We start from the raw sequence: 21,249 nt of genomic DNA, 5'->3' as shown, positions 1-21,249 counted from the left end.
TAATAATAAAATTTTATTACCGGTTAGAAGAGCAACCGAAAAAAAATGTAAGATAAGCAGTGAAAAGTTGAAACGCGCCGATACTTTGTAAGAAATGTATTCAAATTTCAGCATTTCTTAGATTTCTTCAGTGGATTTAAACGCTTTTTGACACCGATTCCTGAATTTCGAACAATTTAAATTGCTCCTACATTAACGATTAACTTTTTCTTTGAAATGCGCTGAAATTTGACGAAAATATGTAAGAAATGCGTTGAAATTTCAACTCATTTTTCACATATTTTCATCTCATCTGAGCGCATTTTTAGAAAAAGTTAATAGTTAATGTAAGAATAATTTAAATGGTTCGAAATTTAGGAATCGGTGTCAAAAAACGTTTAAATACAAAAACTGAATGTAAGAAATGCGCTAAGATTTATATGCATTTCTGACAAACTTTCAGCGAAGTTCAGCGTAAAATTATGTAAGCTTTTTGAGCTGAAAAATGTGAAAAATGAGCGCATTTCAGCATATTTCAGCGCAAATCAACTCGCTTCTTATATAACTTTAGCACATTCAGCTCATTTCTTACAAAATATTGCGCTGACGCGGCGCTGACAACTCGACCCGAGCTGTTGAATCTATCACAAAAACATAATCGAGCCACAATACTTTTTGCTAGTGCTCGCTTTGGTTTTCCGTCCAGAATTTCAAGAAATTGCCGAATTCTATAGGTACAAAGAGCAGGTTTGGTATTTATTTGAAACACTGAGTTCGAAAGCTTGCCGAATTAGAACAAAATTTTCACAGTGACCCGGGCCGAGGGTCACCGTCATTCAACGCAAAAATATGCAAAATAATCGGTGAATGCTGAAAATTTTGTACAATAGGTGATGAATTGGATGAAATTTCATAAATTAGACAGTGAAAGCGGTTAAAAAGTTATTGCCTGGTAACGGCAAAATTACAATTTCACCGTTGAATTTAGCGGTGAAATTACATAAATTCACCGCTCCAAAAATGTCCAAATTGTTTGAGATAATCGGTGAATGCGGTGAAATTACAAAAATTCAACGCTGAACTTAGTGGTGAAATTACATAAATTCGCAGCATTTCTTACAAAAATTCACCGCATTGGTTTTGCAACGTTAGTTGAATCTGATTGAAATTTACAAGAACGTAAATGACATGTGGCGCAGTGGATTAAGAAGTTAAAGACATGCAGGAGGTGAGAGGTTTGAACCCTTGTAAGAAAATTTTTCTGAAACGATTCCGTTGAAAGCGGTGAAAATAAATAATTCACCGCATTCACCACATTTCACCGCAAAATTTAGTTCTATTATGTAAGATTTGCTGCAATTTAGGCTGTTGAACGTACCGTATATGATGCTGCTTCAATTTGTCATATTATTCAGTTTTACTGGTACGTGTGCCCTTAATTGGGCTGTCTGTGAGTCAATTATTCGTGCCGGCAACGAGCAGTACACGTTCTGCGACCTGCGCTATGTAAGAAATCAGGATTCGTTGGTTTTCAACCCACCAATACTGACACTCTTATCCAACGAAACAATTTCAAAAAGTAACTGCTTTGATTTACGCAGCTACACTTTTGTCCCGGATTACAATCATTTTGTGCAAGAACAATCACATTTTTCGGGCATTCTTGTTTTATATAACAGGGCAAACTCGACATACGATGACATTATTCGCGTCACTGGTGACGTATTGGATACAAACGAGGACACAGTGCCTTGGACTTTCTTACGGACCCAGACTACTTGTCTAAACCATGTTATTAGCGAAAAGTTGCACATTTTACTAAAAAATATTCCCTTTGAAGTCAGAAACGTGACAATAACCAGTTCTGTAATAGATCTCAATAAACATGGTGCCCTTTATGATCTTTTCAGCACCATCGGAATGGAGTGCATCGTCATAATAATTCTGATTGCGGTTATACTCATCAAAAAGATTGACAGAAGACACGTTGTATATTCCCTCGACCAATTTGTTGATTGCAGCCGAACTAATCGACGCATCGAGTTTTCCGTTTATATTGCTCGGTTCAATAAATTGGCAGTGTTTTTTATTATTTTATTTCTAATAATATATTCGATAATGGTAGCCACCGTTTTTAATGCAATGTAATATTTCTATTACCTTGGTCATGGCGCAAGCAGTGCGGCGGCCTTTATGTTCCTGATTGCACGGATTCCCATGAAACTGCAAAACAGGTGTGTTTACTTCAAGAAAAAGTCTTATCAAGTTGCCTTCATTGTTATTGCCACCACAATCGGTTCATTGGCCAGTCTAATAATTCTGCTACTCAAAGACTAGTCAGTCTTCAAATTTGACGATCAATTGCTGTATCAAGATACTTCCATTTTGGTTTCTTGTTAACATCATGATTGTAGTAGCGTTGCTGTCTCACATCACGTTCAGAAGTTTTGTGGAACTGGCGTTGTTTGAAATTAGTTGCATTGTAGTTGATCAACTCTTTCGCACATTATGGTACACCAGCAATTTGCACGAAGACAAACAGTTCAAGCCATTTCTAGATTTCTACTACACGTACGGGGAGTCAGTATTTCAGGCCAATCAGGGCTTCAAATATCAAAACTCATCGATAACTGTTAGCAGTTTTGAGCCTCATTCTACACCTGAAAAGAACCCCTATATCTTCAAATGGCACTGGCACTACGCTGGTTTTGCATGCCAGATTCCCTACTCACGCTTCTTTCCAATTTGGTTTGTGACTACACCCGGCTATGCTCTACTGCACGGTATCCATTTCAACTCGGAGCAGTCGGAGCACAAATCGAAAGTTTTCCCAGTTATCATTGGGTCACCAGCTGAAGAGTTTATAAGAATCTTTTTCAACGTTCCACTTGGTATTGGAGTCATTAGCTTCCCAATTTTGTCGCTGTTTTTCGTATTATGGTTTTGTAAGCAGGAAGAAATTGGTGACTTCATTCACGGTGTCTACGTATACGTGTCGCGATCACACGTTTCCTCAGGTATTGTTCATATTTTTTTAATTAGATCTTTGTGCTCCGTTGCTACAAGAGCTGACTATTGTGAAAAATCAAATAGAGAGGATTCCCTTTTTCAATGATAACCACAAAAACAATAGAAAACCGGTAGCTCAATTGAAGAATAAATGTATTTTTAATCGCAAAAAAACTGAGGGGACATTTTTTACAGCACAGAAAATTTTTGATCAAATCAAGAATGCGGCAAAATGTGATTTGTGGACTTGAATAAGCGTGTTCATTTTATAATAAAGTATCGCTTATTCTATCTCAACAAATTTAATGCTGAAATTATAACAATAAGCAAAGTTTTCTTTGGTTTCGGCTGAATTATTCCTTAACCAGCATGAGAAAGTTTTTTTGTCTTAATTATGATGATACAACCACACCAGGAATCACTGATTGCTTCTAAAATCTATCTTGCCGATTAAAAAAGCAAAGGTTGCTCGAAACCAGAACGGTTCATAGAGAGAGTGCTGTAATGAGCTAAGCAAGGATTTTTAATAAGTGGCTGGACAAAAGTGCTCTACTTTTCCGTGAATTCTTGGCGCTCAATTTCAAAGTCATCCCATTTCTGATTTTTTAAAAATTGAGTTTTAGCCAAGAGAAGTAGTTGGCCAATTTTTGGATGCCATAAGAATTTAGTTATTTCTCCTGTTTTTTAAAGATACGCATGAGAACACGGTTTCAAAAAAAAACGTTTCATGGTCTAAATTTCCCCTTATCAGTGCAATTCAACAAAACTAGTACTCGATTAGAATTACATACGATATATTAGTAACAACCTGCAGTTTATCGAAGCCAGTACAGAAAAAAAAAGTATTAAAGTTTCTTAGATAAAAAATGAGCTTCAATAGTTGATTTTTTGTTAAATCAATTGTTATTCATTTGACTTGAATAAAACAGTAGCATCACTTTTTATATTTGGTCTTTCCAAATAAAAACTACGACTGCTTAGGCATATATCGAGTACTTAAGCTTACAAAACTAAAAAAATGCTTAGCATAGAAGACCATCGCAGTAACCAATTTGGTGGCTCAATTGAAATTGTTGAGAGGATCATTAAATCAATGCATATGACAAAAATCACCAATAGAGAAACAACAGCTACAGAAACAAGAAAGAAGCTCAAATTTCAGTTGTCACGAAGAACTTGCTTTATCAATTATGAACTTGCTATAAAACAATTTCTATATATCAAGGTACCTATACAAAAAGCTCATGGAACTAAGCTTTGAAAATATCAAGTTTTATAGGATCTGCTCCCCCCTACCTTCAAGATCAGTGGGCATATATTTTTTAGGCCCCATCGCATTTTTAAGCGCTATATTCTATCTAGTAACTTGCTATAGGAAATTAACACTGAAGCACAATTAAAATCTATCTAATTTTTAGGTTATAAAATGGGTAACAATTTTTCCTTGGAAGCTTTGAAAACTGTTTTCAAAAAGCAACACAAATGAGCAAATGACAGTCTACTTGTTATTTCGGTCTCGAAATTTTGTTCAAGAAATCTAGGTATATAACAAAAAAACCGCATTGAAATGAGCTTTGGGTATGACAAGGTTTATAAAACAAAAAACACACTATAAGATTTTTGCAGCCTTGATACGTGCTGTTGTCATATTGAAAGGAGAATGAAAAACTAAAAATAATAAATTCTTGAGCAGATATAGAAAAACCATTTAGAGTCTTAAATATTCGTTTCAGAACAAGATACAATGTATATATATATATATATATATATATATATATATATATATATATATAACAATAAACTTGTCAGTATAAAAAACTTGACAGAAAAACAAACTCGAATTCAACTCGCAACCTTCAATATTAAAACCAGTGATGTTGGAATCTAACCTTTTCATGAAGTGGGGTTGTCATTGAGATCGGACGTTGCTTTGATGGACGACAAAAATACTTGCGTCAAAAAGCAGTTGATATAAGCATTGAAATGCAAAAAAAATCAGTTTTATCGCCTTGAATTATTTGATGGGACCGCAGAAAGGGATGCAAAAACCAAAAAAAAATCAATAATGTTTCACGGAAAAAATAGTATCTCGGCTCATAAAGCCGATTGGTAATTGTCGAAGTCATTAATCAGTTTCAGTTATTTTCAAATTTAGAGAGTCCACGAGATGCATTATAACAAAACCAAATAAAGACACTAAAAGATCCGCAAAGCTTGTTGAAACCAGCAAAAAAATTAGAAACAAATTGGTGTGACAGTTTCAATTTGAAAATTGATTTATCTAAATGTGGATCTATGTGAATCAAGCAAATCTATTTAATTGCTCTCAAACGAAGTTTGTAGCAATTATATTAGTCCTGTTGGTCTTTTGTTATGCAATTTTTCGCTTGACCGATTTTTCGTCTGACGCTTTTGACTTTTCGTCCTCAAAAACGGGATAAACAGGTAGCGCCCAGCGGGCATTAAGTGCTCTTAGAGCCTTTAAGCTCAAATTGTTTTGGAGACTATACTTATACTTATGGTGTGAAGGGCGGTTCTTAGAGATTGAGACACCCGCCCCCCTCTGTTGACCCCCCACCCCCCCCACACTATTGCCTCCACCTCCCACCGCGCTGTTGCCCCCAACCCAGTGTGCCCCCCGGTGCCCCGGGTGGCTAGCTACTGACGAAGCCAACCGCTCGCCGGTCGTTTGACAGCAATTCGCCCGACGTTAGTCGGTTATGTTTTGTTTTTGGGGGTTGCCCCAATTTTTTGTATGCAGAGCCTTCTCAGAGAAAAGACTTTATGTTGGCGCTGAAATGGTTAGCCTGGGGGGAAATCATTTCCACTGCATATAATACAGTTTGTTATATAGCCGTCATAGATTTTTACGGAATCTAGAACACACAACAGAGTTCAATATTTAACAGTTGCGGAGTGTTCCTCAACTTTTCTCACGTCAGTGTAAGAGATAAACGTATATTTCAATAGAATTCATTTTATATACGTTTGTGACCACAGTACCTTGTGCTCCCTAATTACAGAGCAGGTGTCATTACGTGGTAAATTATTATGAAAAAGTATGTCACGTGCGTCTGGGGGTTGCAAATAAAATGCACCAACTAAGCTGAGGGGTCACTAACCGACAAGATCCTAGAAATCTCATGGCTAAGCTAAAACTGGAACTACCAACATTTGATAGATGCCAAAAAGGTTCTGTAGCAGTTCTGTCAGCCAATTTCTCTGTGCATGTTTTTATTATGATGCACAACGACCAACACCTCTACACAAATTAATGAAACATTATTTAAAAAATTTTAACAATACCGCTGTTCACGTTATAACCGACTGCACTATGTGTTTAATGCTTAAAGCGTATAGTTTTGTTCCATTTTTGTAACCAGAACAATTTGTGGGTTTCTGTTTCCGTGGAAAACAAACTTTTCAAAAACCAGGAGAATCTGGTTGATGTCATTACACTCTACTTGACAACACGCATGGAAAGCAAATTAGAGCAAATATGCACTAGAATGTAGGTATTTCCTGAACTACACTTTGCAACATGGAGAGGATTAACGTTTATAGTACCGCAAAAATGTAAGTGTAAGTCACGAGAAAAAAAGGTGAAATTGGCTTACGTATATTTGCTTGAATAACTTCAGAGAAAAACTGTGGTAGGAGCCGTGAACAAAACAATGTTGTCAATCAGACTGTACTGTCACTATTCGACATTCTAATCACATATCGTGGGTTAAAAAAAAGTTTTCGGATTAGGCAAAAACTCCAAGTAGTTTCCAGTAGACTTTTGATTAAGCAGATCTTTTCTGTTGGAGCCCCCCCCCCCCCAGGTTTAGTTGGTACATATTATTTACACCCCCAGATGCACGTGACATACTTTTCCATATTGATATACCACACAATGACACCTGCTCTGTAATTGGGAGCAGAACGTACTGGGGACACAAAGGGAAAAGATCCAGTTAAGCTCTGAATTTGATTACAGCAATTCCAACAAAGGAAAACCAATTTTGAGTATGTGCTTGGGGCCTTAGAGTGTAAAGTACCCGTCTATAAAAGGGCCAATTTTGTGACTATTTCGGCGTTGTGACTGTTTTGATCGAGTATCGAATCAGATGGTCAACTAGCTTCGGATATTTAAGGCTCAGGGGATCGGAGTAGAGCCGTTGCTCTTTTTCTCGACGCCACCAGTTTTCGCTTTGATGTCCTTTTGTGAAGAAATATCTGAAACAACCATTGAAGATTTTTACATTTAATATCTCTCAGCATGGAGGTAAACAATGTTTCGAAACATTATTCGGACCTATTCTGGCCGCATCCCACCCACAGTTTTTTAAAATCCCCAAACATAACCGACTAAACGTCGGAAGAATTGCTCTTGAACGACTAGTGGGAGCTCTAATCAATTGCAGCCTGCTTCAGTCGGCTGGGGGGGAGGGGGAGCCTAAATGGGACTAAGAAGTTCTATAGTGGGCTTCAAATAACCACATTAGAGGTTAACATATACCACTATTAAGATTTAAAGTTAAAAATGACACCATTTTCGGCGCACTTTTCATTTGAATTTTAGTATTAATTTGCCGCCAATTGAGTTCAGCTGCTTGAAATTGCGATTGAGAGAGAACTTTAGATCACGCGAAATGCAAAAAGTCAAGGGCGTAAAAGTCACTCGAAAAGTCAAAATTGTCAAGCGAAAATTTTGCATAAAAAAATCATAGCCGGTAGAATACCGGAAACAACTCGAATCGTCGTGCAAAAAAATCCCAAACTCTAACTTCGACAAAATCAGAATATCGAAAAAAACACTAGAAATAACAAAAATAGTAGACCAATATAACATAACAGCGTTGAAAATTTTTTTTTCAGTTCAGGGGTGGGGGTAGGTACGTGGGGGTTAGTTTTTTTCGGGGGGGGGGGGGGGTAGGTAGTTAAAAGGGAACAATTTTTCTCAAATTGATCTCTTCACCTTGAATTACAGACTGGTACCAATTGCTATACGTTACAAACGAAGCTACTGTTAAAGTCCAATGTTCGAAAACAGAAGTCAGCAATCAAAAACGGAGGTAAATGCTCGAACAGAAAGAAGTCAAAATTCAAGTCAAGAACAAACTTGCTTTCTGCTAAAAAAAACATAGCCGGTAGAATACCGGAAACGACTCGAATCGTCGTGCATTATAAACTCTAACCTAACCTTACGTGCTAGGTGGGTGGGTAGGGTAGGTGGGGGGTAAGTTGGGGGGGGGGGATAAGGGGGGCGGGGGGGGGTAGGTAGGAAGGTGGGGGTAGGTAGGTACGTTAAGGGAGGGGTAGGTAGGTAGGTGAGGAGGGGGTAGGTAGGTACGTGGTGGGGGAGGCAGTTACGTGGGGGGTACCTACGTTGGTGTTTGGGGGGATAGGTAGGATGGGGGTTTGGTAAGTTGGGGGGTGGGGGGGGGGTACGTACGTGGGAGGGTACTTTTTTGGGGGGCGGGGTAGGTAGTTAAATAGGATCAAAATTTCTCAGATTGATCTCTTCACCTTGAATTATATACTGTTACCAATTGCTATATATTACAAACTAAGCCATTGTTAAAGTCCAATGTTCGAAAACAGAAGTCAACAATCAAAAACGGAGGTAAATGCTTAAAGAGAAAGAAGTCAAAATTCTAGTCATGAACACTTGGTTTCTGCTAAAAAACATAGCCGGTAGAATACCGGAGATGACTCGAATCATCTTTCAAAATAATCTCTACCATAAATTGGACAAAATCAGAATATCGAAAAAAACACTGGAAATAACAAAAATAGTAGACCAATATAACATAAAAAGTGTTAAAATTTTTCAGTTCAGTGGTGTGGGTAGGTGCTGGTGGGGGGGGGGAGGGGGGTTTGGTAGGTGGGGGCAGGTAGGTGGTGGTGGGGGTGTAGATTGGTGGGGGGTAGGTACGTTTGGGGGGTGGGGGGGGGGGGTAGGTAGATACGTGATGGGGGGGGGGGTGTAGGTAGGTACGATGGGGGGTAGGTACGTTGGGGGGGTTTAGGTACGTGGTGGGGGGGGGGGGGGTAGTTTTTGGGGGGCGGCGTGGTAGGTAGTTAAATGGGATCAAATTTTCTCAAATTGACCTCTTCACCTTGAATTAAAGACTCTTACCAATTGCTATACATTACAAACTAAGCTACTGTTAAAGTTCAATGTTCGAAAACAGAAGTCAACAATCAAAAACGGAGGTAAATGCTCGAACAGAAAGAAGTCAAAGTTGAAGTCATGAACAAACTTGCTTTCTGCTAAAAAAAAACCTGTAGAATCTCAATACTCCTCTTCGAGTCGTACTAAAATCTGTAGAATCTCAATACTCCTCTCCGAGTCGTAAAAAGACACACACGTTTACAATAATTGCTCTGAACTACGTTCAAGAGCAATTAAAAACCAATTTTCATAAATTTGATTTAGAAAGATAAAATAGAAGATAATAAGAGAAGATAGATTGTAAGATAGAAAAATATCTTTGACAAAAACGCTATTCAATGTTCTTACAAAAACGTTGATACGAAAGAGAAAAACAAAAAAAAACGTATCGGCTCAAAGTTTTTGCAGTGTTTTTACAGTTCTTGGTGCTGTTTTTAGGAGCAAGCGGATACTGGACCAATTCTCAATTCTCGTATGTTGATGGAATTCCGGCAGACGTGTGGTACCGTGATGTACCTCGACCGAGTGAACAAAGAGGCCGTAAGGTGGAGAAGATCCACTATAGCTCGCCTAACCCAAATTGTACCTCGGAGGCCATTATTCCAGTTTCAGAGGACGCCCAATTATAATAGAAACAGTATTGCATCTCAGTGGACTAAGGATTTGTAATCAATTTGATTGACTAATGAAATCAAGATTTGTCATACACAACAACGCATCAGATTGACTGAATAAAAAATGGAATAACCGTCGTTGTTTTTCAGTGCAAATTATTGGCTAATTATTTAAAAACGAGTATGGTTTTTGATCAAATTTCCAGATCTTTTTTCTTTCGTTCCCCCGCATTGTGTGATACCTATTACATTGGTGGGGGGGGGCAGAGTAAATCCAAATAAAAAAGTCCGCGGAATCTACACTGAAGAAAAAAAGATTATACAAAATTAAATATCTCGTATCCGGATTCCCTAAGAGGAAAGTCAGGCTTTGTGGAATCCCGCATTTAAAATTGAAGCAAACATTTAAAATTAAAGCAAAAATATTGAAAAAGATCTGTTCAATTATGACTCTGACAGGATTCACCAGGGAGAACATTTTCTCGAGAAAGAACTGATGTCGTCTATTGCTCACTGGAAGTGCAAGTAGACGTTCCAAAATCTACAATAACTGATCAATACACTGTTCAAACTGAACTAGGTGAGAAAATCAATGAAACAGTGTTAAAAATGCAAGAGTACTACAGAAATTGGGCTGCTCCAGAAAACAATTCTGTGTTAGAAAACCTATTATTTAAACTGAAACACGACTTACAATGTTTCCAAGATAATTTTTGTCACCTGGGCCGCTCCTCAGCGTTTGAAAAATTTAAAAAAACTCTCATTGATGAAATGAAACATTATGCGCCGGACAAAAAATTAAAGGCTCTCAGACATACAAAATGGATTGATAACTCAATAAAAAACCTTGCAACAAAAAACAAAAAATTTTACCAAAGATAAATGCAACAGAAAGCAAATGACAATAAAAAGAAATACAATAGATTTAGGAATTTGCTACAGAAAAGAGTGCTCGAAAAAAGGAGAAGTTTAGCACAGTTTTTAGTTACGAACGGAAAACGTACAAAAAACTCTCTCGATGCTATCAAAAGTTTAGGAAGAGACTCACAAAAGCAGAAATAAGCTGCTTTAACGCGAAAACAGACAAATTTTTCAACAACTTTTTCACCACCATTGGAAAAAGTTTAGCTGATAAATTGGGTCCAGAAGGAAAAAACAACACAAAGATTACAAACCTCAATAGTATGTTTCCCACAAAATTAGCAAAAGAGGTCTATACGTGGCAAATAAAAACCTGAAAAAGAAACAGAGCTCAGAATATGATGGACCGGACAAATTTATTCTCAAGAAAATACGGTTTGCTATTGTTCCCAGGCATAGCTGTTTGGTCAACAAAAGTTTTGAAAAAAATGTTTTCCCGAACTGTCTAAAAAAGTAATAATCATCCCACTGAATAGAACGGGATATCCTAAAATTACAGACCAATCATTTTGCTGCCAACAATAGGAGAATAGATTGAGAAATTGGTTCAAAAAAGAAAGCTAATTTTTCTGGCTTAGGAAGAAAAGAGCACATTTGAAGCCTTTGTAAGTTTAATTGAGAGTGTCAGGCGAGATTGGGAAGATGGTATTGCAAAACCTAACGCTGTGTTCATCGATCTCAAAAAATCGTTTGATACAGTTAAACATACTCTTTTTTTGGACAAACTAAACAGTTTGGGATTGAGGGGTCACATGCAAAACTTTAAGTACTTATCTGAGTCATAGGCAACAACGGGTAAATTTGGGAAATGTATACTCCAATCTTGCAGAAGTCGATTATGGTGTACCACAGGGATCGGTACTCGATCCACTTCTTTATTTGTTTACAGAAAAGACATAGATGGTTACAGTAGTAGAAAAGTTTGATCTTATAGCCTGACGATACGGTTGTTAAACAAAAAGAGAAATCAACAACTGAAGTTTTAAGCCAATCTTTAAACCTTTTATTGGTTACCTCACAAAAAACAAACTGACTATGAACTACAAAATAACTTGCCTCATGAACATGAAAGCAAGTCCGAAAAGTTCACAGCAACAACTAAAGATAAAAGAGAAACCTAAGAAAGAAATCATCACTAAAAAATTTAGGTATAGAATTGGATGACAACCTAAATTTCGGCGTATATATTCAAAACCCTGGCTTAAAACTGAACAAAGCTGAGGACTTTCTAACGGCTCTGATTGATTTTAAATGTTAAACAGCTGTTATTAACATACAAAATGTATGTCCAGCCCGCAGTAGTCTATGGAACAAGTAAAACAACCCTAATTTTGCCACTGGAGTCAAAAATAAAATAAATTACCATTAATTTTTTTAATTAGCCTAAATTAATATCCCACTGCCTGGAAAAGGAATCAATTCAAATTTACTCAAAAAGAGTCATGCACGTTCTTGAACTGCTCAAAAAATTAGCTGAAATTTTGAGAGCACAATGCCAATTGATTGTATCAAAGACGAGATCACGAGGGAACAAATCAATACACAGCAAGCAAAAAGCGGCCAATTAAATCAACCAAAAATTGCAAAAAAACAGCGGCCTAAGTTCTAAAATATTGGGGCTAAGAACACGAAAATTGGTCTTTTTCAGTTAAAAGTTCAATCCTAATTTTGTTTTAGAAGAGCAACAGATGAGTGCAAGAGAACTGAAGCGATTCTTATCTAGTTTCAGGGACATTTTTTGTGGACAACATGGAATTTTTTGCTTTTTTTCTTAACAAAACTCGATAGATCTCATAAAATTCACAGTTACGTTTTGAGAATTTTCCCCTATTTTACCTTGCTATTATAGGCCACGCATTTACACCATTGATCATAGTAATGGTACTGGTCATAACTTGACTAGGACCTCATGGACCTACTGATGACCTGTGGTGTAGATTTAATAAGATGTTACATGATTCATACCATATGTGTTGCAAACAATTGTACATCCTACTCGAGAACATTTTTTTACTATTATTATTATTATCATTTTTGAGTGGTCTCTATTTCTCACACTCCGAAATAAAGCATGTTGCTAATATAAAATCGGTTGCAGCGGAGGAACAATATATGGTCTGATAGCTAGTGATCAGTGCGTGCAAATCTGGATTGTGAGGGCAATAGTTCGAATCCCGGCGTAGGAGTTTTTTAATCTACCCGCCTGTCCTTCAAGAGCAGTTTTTCCGATATTAGTTGGTTGATGTTTATATATAGACACGAAGTTTATATGTCAACAAAAACAACAATTAGGGCACAAAAGCTTCATAAAGATCCGACGTTTTCAAAAGATAAGTTCCTGCAAAAAGGCATTTTGGAAAATAATATAGTTTTCTGAAAAACTACAAAAAGTTGCAAAGAAATTGTCAGTTCGAGAGCCATTGTATCCTAGTTTGGAACACTATTTTAAGTACCTAAGAGCTCTGACAAAGTAACATGTTGTTGGTGCTGTAATAAAAAAGTCGCCGAACAGATGCAGGTCTTTAGCGTTGTAAAAAACTATTTTGACTTGATCTTACAGGGAGATTATAAGTTTACTAGGTTCTTAATGGTTTTTTGGATGTACTGTTTCTTTCATCCCATCCGTCAGTGGTTATGAAATTTGTACACCACCCAGAGGCTTGTGCTATTTGAGTAACTGTCTTCATAACAAGACAATTTGTGGGGGGGGGGTGGCTGGTGTAATATCAGTGCACAGTGTACGGTTACGGATGGGGTTGGGGGTTTTTCTTAAGCACTTTAAACCTCGGGGTTACTGATGAAAATTCTCTAAGTCTAAGGCTTTAATTTAATTATGAAGATACAAATATTCAAGCGGTTTAATACAGAGTTAGAATTATTGATTGGAAATACAAGAAGTTTCAAAAGATGAGAGGATGTAAAGCTATTGAGAGAAAGGCAGCTCAATTATATGAGGTTTAGTTTCGAATATGGTCTTTGGTTTCGGTCCTATCAATGGTTGATTAATCTTAGGTTATTTTTATCCATTTTCTTTAATCTTTTTGGGATTTTCTCATAGTTATTTTGGATCTATTCTGTTTCGCCCCCCCCCCCAGCTTAGTGAGCATAAATTTTTTATGACATCCAGGCGCACGTGCTATTTTCTTACATAGTAAAGTGCTACATAACAACATTTAATTTGTAACTGAGGGTCATAAAAAACACTGGGGGGCCGAAACAGATTAGATCCGTTAGTTTCCACCGCACGGGTCCCTTTTAGTTAAACTAACAGATAACAGGTTTACCTGCCTGACGAATCCCGTCAAGAACAAACATTCCTTGACGTCTCCCGTCGAGATGAAATTCCGTGGTGATTCCCATCATTATGTATGATGCTTTCTTTATATCGTTAAAATCCGGTTTACTCTTAGTAACCATCTCTTTCTGTTCACCCATTTATTGTGAAAATTTCGAATTGTGGGTTCAATATGTGTTTTATGAGCATGCCATAAATTAAGTTCTATGGTTTGCTACACTGGGGGGGGGGCATAAAAACGCACGGGACTGAAATAGTAGTTTCGTGTTTTAGTACACTATATGGGAGAAGACACAATTATTAACTTACTGCACTTCAGATGGAGTAGATACAGGGCAGCTTTCTGTTAATATATTCTGCTCGATCACTCGATCCTCACCTTTAGCTTCGTTACTTTCTCAAGTCCTAGCTGAAACAAAATTCATTTCTTTGCAACGGAGGATTGACTATGAATTTAGCCTTCCTCTCTAAATAAAAACTGGTTCTTTCTTATTATAGCCCCCCGGCCATGAAATTATAGCCCCCTCTCCCATTATGGTGTGTTTAACACGATTGGGCGGTCTATAAGTTATCTGACCACTAAGCAAGCTGGGAGGGGGGAGGGGCCTATAACAGAAGTTACTTCGAAATTCTGTCTTAAATCTCAAACCGCTTTTAAACGCCAGAAGTTCTCAGTGACTTCAAGCAGAGTCAAATAATCATTACATACTGCACTTGTGAGAAAAACGAAACCGAAACTATTTACCTGGATTAGTTTTTAGATTCTTGAAGCAAAAGTAGCAAATTTGGCTCCTCAATAATACTGTATTGTGTCCAAAAGCTATATAATCATACTTCGAATTGTGTTAGTGGGTGACTTTAGGTATAGTTTGTTTCCTAAGCAACAATGGCGTTTGACAAAAATTGGTACATTAAAGTCATCAATCAGTATTTCGAGGCACACGTGCTAAAACTGATAGATGTATGATTCATGCGTTCTTTAAGTAATATGGTTAAGTGACTCTACTTGAAGTAACTGAGAACTTCTGGCGTTCATCGAGAACCGCGGAGCGGTTCGAGATATTAAGTCAGAATTTTGAGGTGACTTCTGCAGAGTCACTAAACCATGCTTAAAACACGAAACGCGCACGTTTAAAATGACGAAAGTCAACGAAATTCAACTTCTGGCGAAGTAGCAACTTCTGGCATTTTGACTTCTGGCACTGTAGACTTTCGGCATTTTAAAATGTGCACGTGAGCGTTCTAATTGATGTGGAAAATTTCTTTTCTGCTTTTCAGGTATAAAGAGTGTTATATTGCTTAGCTGAGTATTTTTTCAATTGAGCCACAATTGACCACTGCTTGTTTGAATTGGGCAATTGGGGTGCGGTTGCCAAACTTTCGAGACTGGATTAGAACTTCAATTTTGAAATTGGTTATTCGCGACGCTAATGACTACTTTGCTTCATGAGCTTAGATTTGAAAAGCAGTTGACTAAATTGAATTACAACTGCTTTGTTTGGGCGCAAATGAGAGAATAAAATTGAAATTTAAACAAAGTTAAGGTTAAAGAGAGTTAAACGAGATCATATGTTGGATCTTTTCCGTTTGTCCCCCCAAGCTTAGTGGGCGCATATTTTTTGCACCCCCCCCCCCCCCCAGACGCACGTGCCAAATTTTTTTACAATGATTTACTATGTAATGGAACGTGCTCTGTAAATGGGGGCGCATAACGTACTGGGGGCACAAACGGAAAAGATCCCGCATGTTAGTCAAACACAAGAAAAAGGGTAAGATTTCTTCATACACGTGAATAGAAACTTTCCTGTCTGGAACCTGAACAAATGATGATTGTAACTCAAATGACTGATGAATTAGGTTTAACGAAAAGAACTAAATAAAGTGCCCTTGAAAATGGGAAAAAACAAGAACTAAATATGGTGATGGATATTTAAATGACAAATATGAAGTCCGTATAAGATTTTCCCCTTTGAGGACATAAAAAAAATTAATAAAATAAAATTAGAAAATTAGTACTTATTCACCGATTAAATAAAAATAATATTTTAATATATTAAATGATTATAGACACTTTAATGAGTTTTCAGATATTTTTTAAATCAGAAAGGTCTAGAACACAAATGTCTAGCTGCTCAATCTCTAAAACAGTCATCTCAATCTCAGTTGGAAGAATTGGGTTTGGACCAATCGTCCAACGCTCGTTAGGGTTCCTTGGGGAGACTGCGCCTGAAAACTTTGTATCAGATACAGGAAGTTCGGTTGAATATCCATGCGTGTCCTGGCTGGAGTCTTTCTTTTGTTTCTTGAGCTGATTTTTGCTTCGCTTAATTGAGGATGTTTCCGAATCAGACGCATCGCTGACCTGAACAGTGCGCTTTTCTTTTTGGGTTTTGCCCCCGGGGAGCACAGTTGGTGTTATTGGTGTTATTTGCGGTGTGGATGGGCCTGACGAATAAGGCTGTAACGGTGGAGCTGCGATTGATTTGGCAGACCTGAAGTGCAATATTTGGGTTAGATCTGGTCGGTTTTTGAATGCCTGATTGTGTTTTGGATTTCCTTTGGAGATTCGCATTTTTAAGGCTCCTGCCACGTTACTTGTGGCGGAAATGCAAGATCGACCTGATGATATGACCCTGAGGTCATCAGGCTGTTTCCTTGATCGCTTCACCTTTGTTGCTTTCAAGGTCATTTCTTCGAAAATCCTTCTTGTGGTTCTGGATATTTTGCTCCAAAGTTTTTTCGCTATTTTTTGGTGGCCTCCTGTCAGCGTAATTGGCTAATTCTGTTTCTCGCTCGTTTATCGTTTCAAATTTAGCGATATCCGAATTACGTACTCGTACTTCAGGCTTGCTTGGCTCTTTTATTATGCTTGTTGTTGGGCTGATCTTTCCAACTGAGAACCCCGGGGGGCAAAACTTCATGAATTACGTCTAAGTTCTTCTTTTGTCGGTTGGAGGCATGAATTTTTACGGGCGATCTTGACCTGTACACTGCTTTCACTTCGTGATATAGGTCGAGAAGTACCTTCTGACCAAATTATTTTGTTCTCTTTGTCCTTCGTTTTCTGTTGCTCCTCGTGAGCACGAGCATTTGCAGCGCAAATGACTTTCTGTTTCAGTGCTGGAGCACTTTCCAGTATCGGCACACTGCTCATCTGGTATTGCAACTTCGTCCAAACAATATTTTATTATTTTCTTAAAACTTTAATTTTTACTATTTGATTTCGTTGTTTCATAAGATGCTGGAATATGACTTCTTCTGCCAAAATGTACTTTAAATGGAGTTATATTCGCTGTTCTTTGTTTGGTTATTCTTAGATTTTGAATGATTGCGTGTATTTATGTTGTGGATTGAATTTTTATTTAAATGGGCTTTCATACATGATAATTGTCGTTTAATAGTTTGAATGAGACGTTCATCAAGGATTATTGCCCTATGGTCGTGTGCGGGGCATATATTGGTCAAAAATTTTTTCAAAACGAAATTCTTCATTTTTTTTTGTCTGTTAAACATCTAGGTGGGTCTAATCTAATTGTTCTAGGTATTCCGTGATTATATATGTATGTATTTAGAAACTTAAATACACTTGGACTAAAAGCATTATTTATTATTTCTGTTGTAGAGTATTTTGAGCAGCAATCAATGCCTGTTAAGAAGTATTGTTTGATTCTTTTTTCATTGATAATAGGTCCGCCAAAACCTATTTGGGTTCCGTCATTCGGTTCAATACAGTTAGGTAATCATGACCATTTGCTATGTGGAATCACTCGCTTTAATTTCTTACCAATTTCCGTGCAAGTTTTGCACTCAATAGCCTTAAATAGTATCTCGCAGAGAATATATGTCCACCATATATTCTGAGCCAGAGAAAGCATAGCGAAGCTCCTTGGGTAGGTGGATTGTGGACTGGATGTCTTCTAGCACGACATCCTTAATAGCTTTCGTAATGGCTATGTGCTCGTCTATGCATAAACATCCGTGTTTTACACTCATATCGCCCCAATATGAATGTAAGTAGGGACTGATGTCCTTGTGCTTCCCTTCGTCATTCCTGATCAAGCAGTCTCTTACTTTTTTAGAATGGCATCCTTACCCGTTAGGATGGCCAATAGCTTCTTGTTGAAGATGCCATTTATTGTTTCCGAGAGACTTAGACCATCCGCGGTGTCCAGTGCACTCGTAGAGTTGTTGCTCTCTGGCGTTGTCTTTGCTTTTAAATTATCCCAGAAAGTTACTCGGGCTTTAGTGGGTGTAGATTTTGCAGACTTTCCTCCTTGCATTTTTTAGGTAGAATTCATGGCGTGAGTATAAGATTGCTTGATTGTAGAAAAGTTTTGGGCATAAAGCGAAGTAATTTTGGGTTCTCGGTATTTACAGAAAGAAATTTTGAGTTTCGCGCCTAATTTAGAGAATTTATGGTTATTAGTTGATTTGGTATCAAATATTGGGCTTATTGGGATTAATTGTTCCAATTGTTGACATTTTTTACTGTCTGACTTTTGCAATGTATTTGCAGCAAACTTGTTAATGGAAAATGATTTATGTTATGGCAGAGTATTTAGTGCAAATTGTGGTTTGGAATGTAAGGAGAGACCTTGCGACGCAATTGACGTTTTGAAGTTGGGATTATAAGGCTCATGCGGTCGTGTAAATTGCGATGCAATTGGCAATGAAGTATTAGAATGTGGTAAACGCGATGCAATTGACTTATTCTATATATGTATTTTTCGCTTCGTAGAATGAGTGTTTGCGGTGCAAATGTCTTAATCCGTTTCGGTACTGGTGAAATCGACTTTAGAATGCTATTTAATTTATGTAATGTGAGTGGTTCAAGTCCAATAAGGTGTTTAAAAGAATCCCGGATTTTGGATATAGTTGCCACCAGAAAAGTTTCATCCTATGATGCAATTTTATTTGCTTTTGCAACGGGATTTCGAGATATGTAGTCTACAAGGCCCATTTTTCTCCTGGTACGTGTTCTATGGCAAAATTGTAAGGAAGTAGGCAATCAATTCATCTAGAAAGTTGGCTAATGTATGATTTATTGCGCGATATTCCTTACGTATTGACAATAGTGCTCTGTGATCTGTAATTACTTTAAAATGTTTACCGTAGAGGTAGTACTTGAAATAATCAATTGACCCGACAAATCCCAATAGTTCTAATTCGTTCAAACTGTACCTTGCTTTTGTGGGATTGAGAAAACGTGACGCAAATGCTTTAGGTTTCCATCCATCAGGAGTCTGTTGCTCAAGTGCTTCAGAAAGTCCAGAAAGCGAGGCTTTGCACCTTAAACGGGCCTACAATTTTGGATTATATCGGCAGCTTTCAGTGCGTTTCGCAATTTTATCAATAATAGTGTTGAAATGTTTCGTGTTTGTCTCAGTCCAGATAAATTTGTTAGTCAAAAGTGATCTAAAGGGATGACAAAATTGAGCTAGATTGGGTATAAATTTTCTAATATCATGTACTGATCCAAGGAACGATCTTAAACGTTTAAGTGTGGTTGGTGGTGGCCTTGCGGAAATAGCTGCAGTTTTATTTCCTAGTGATGATATACCTGTTTGGTTGAATTTGTAACCGAGCCAATTGATTGCTGTTTTAGCAAAGTGAACTTTTTTGGAGATTGATGCGAAGATTATCTTTATCTAATTCTTCGAGGCATTCGATAACATAATTGATATGATCAGACTCCGATCCCGTATTAACTATTATGATATCAACTAGAAAACAATTTTTTTTCAAGGCTTACAAGTGTGTAGTCTATTGCTTTTTAAAATGTAGCTACTTTGTCAGTGCGTTTGTATCCAGTTTTAGGTCTGGATGTACCAGTATATTCTCCAGTAGATGTACCAGCAGAGACAGAAAAGATCCGAAAAATTAAATCAAAAGCTATGATTGGGAGCTCTGCTTAGAAACTAACGTTGCTTTAGAAGGTCACTATTGAATGTCACACACCCAAAAGGAGATCCAGGGACTTTTGCTGCTAAACTTTTTTGAAACAGACGTTTGAAATCAAATTGAACAACTTTGAGAAGTGGTCCAGTAGATCGATCTTTTCTTGTGGGCACCGCTTGAGGGCGAACGCGTACACATTAGGTTGAGAGTGGGCGTTAATTGGCAAAGTCACAGTACGCCGGCAACTTTAAGCTGTTGCTATTTTTTCCAACAACTCAAGTGTTCCCATGAAAATTTCAGTTTCATAAAAAGCCGGAATATCCGGTTTTCAATTTGAATGTATCAGTGGATTCTCCACAAATGATATTGAAGCTACAATGTTTTGCGGTGTCTTTGCATAATTGAAGTTGACTATATGCATATTTAAGGTCTACGGTTGAAAAATATGCTTGTTGATCGTTTTGTGTTGGTTAGGTGATGTGGGATTGAGTCTATTAACATTTCTATGTTAGGCATTTGATATTCATTTTTTTAGATCGATTTGATGAGAACATTAGAATCTAAAGCTAATTTTATAGTTTGATCTTTTATTACTGTAAATACTGTGGTTTAGATGAAAATTTTGTCGGAGCAACTAGATAACTTTTCGATATCTGCTTCTTTTTACGATCGGTCTAATTCAGCAGTAACTCCAGGTTGTAGATTAATTGAGACGCAACCAACTTTTCGATGCTTTGCTGTAATTTTTTGATAAAGTTTTGATTCAACGTCATATGTCTTTCACAAGGCAATTCTTGAAAAAAGTTTGGGAAATTGCGACGCGATAGCCTGTTTTATTTTGCATGTAGAAGTATCAATATTAATAACACATTTACCACTTTTAGCTTGTTGTTGCACCATTGCCAAACCAAGACTACTGAAAAAGTTCATTCCGATGATGAGTTTGTGGACAACCTCTTCAACTGTGAGGCATGCGTCTTCAAATGTCCAATCGTTATTGACAACAGTGGTTAAACTTTTGCCGAGGACCTTGATCGGTTCATTTGAAAAACTTTTGAGGTCCTGCTTACAATTGAAAAGATCTAACGTGCAGATAGGGTATTCTGTAGAATTGTTTGGCCAAAGTATTTCTGCTTAAGCTGCACACACACTACCAGAGTCGACCATCGAGTTTGCGTTTATTTTTCCGTATTGAAGTTCTACCTTGAGTGGTTCAAGTTGATTTGTTTCATCATTAGAGATAGCGGCAACGTAGTCATCTGAATCACTGTAGGAGTTTGAGTCATATACTTGATCGTATAGTTGTTGATAACTGGTCATGTAATTGACACATCCTCATCGTCAATTGATTGTTTTTTGGGACAGTTGGG

At 37.4% G+C, this 21,249-nt stretch overlaps 1 protein-coding gene and 1 long non-coding RNA gene across 2 annotated transcripts; one reads left to right on the top strand and one right to left on the bottom strand.

Annotated features, from left to right (window-relative positions):
• Positions 1-1,349: 1,349 nt before the first annotated feature.
• Positions 1,350-9,883, top strand: LOC142349324 (uncharacterized). Its single transcript, XM_075400799.1, has 2 exons — positions 1,350-2,996; positions 9,590-9,883. Exons 1-2 carry the CDS (start codon positions 2,384-2,386, stop codon positions 9,778-9,780), a joined length of 804 nt encoding a protein of 267 aa, XP_075256914.1. The 5' UTR covers positions 1,350-2,383; the 3' UTR covers positions 9,781-9,883.
• Positions 6,830-14,898, bottom strand: LOC142349325 (uncharacterized). Its single transcript, XR_012760817.1, has 3 exons — positions 14,727-14,898; positions 14,291-14,390; positions 6,830-7,209 (listed from the first exon to the last, which is right to left on the bottom strand). It is a non-coding gene; the product is annotated as an uncharacterized LOC142349325 (long non-coding RNA).
• Positions 14,899-21,249: the final 6,351 nt, after the last annotated feature.

The sequence above is a fragment of the Convolutriloba macropyga genome, chromosome 11 (genome assembly GCF_964194025.1).
Source record: "Convolutriloba macropyga chromosome 11, txConMacr16.3, whole genome shotgun sequence".
NCBI lineage: Eukaryota > Metazoa > Xenacoelomorpha > Acoela > Convolutidae > Convolutriloba > Convolutriloba macropyga.
This window is presented reverse-complemented; position numbering and strand designations above follow the sequence as displayed.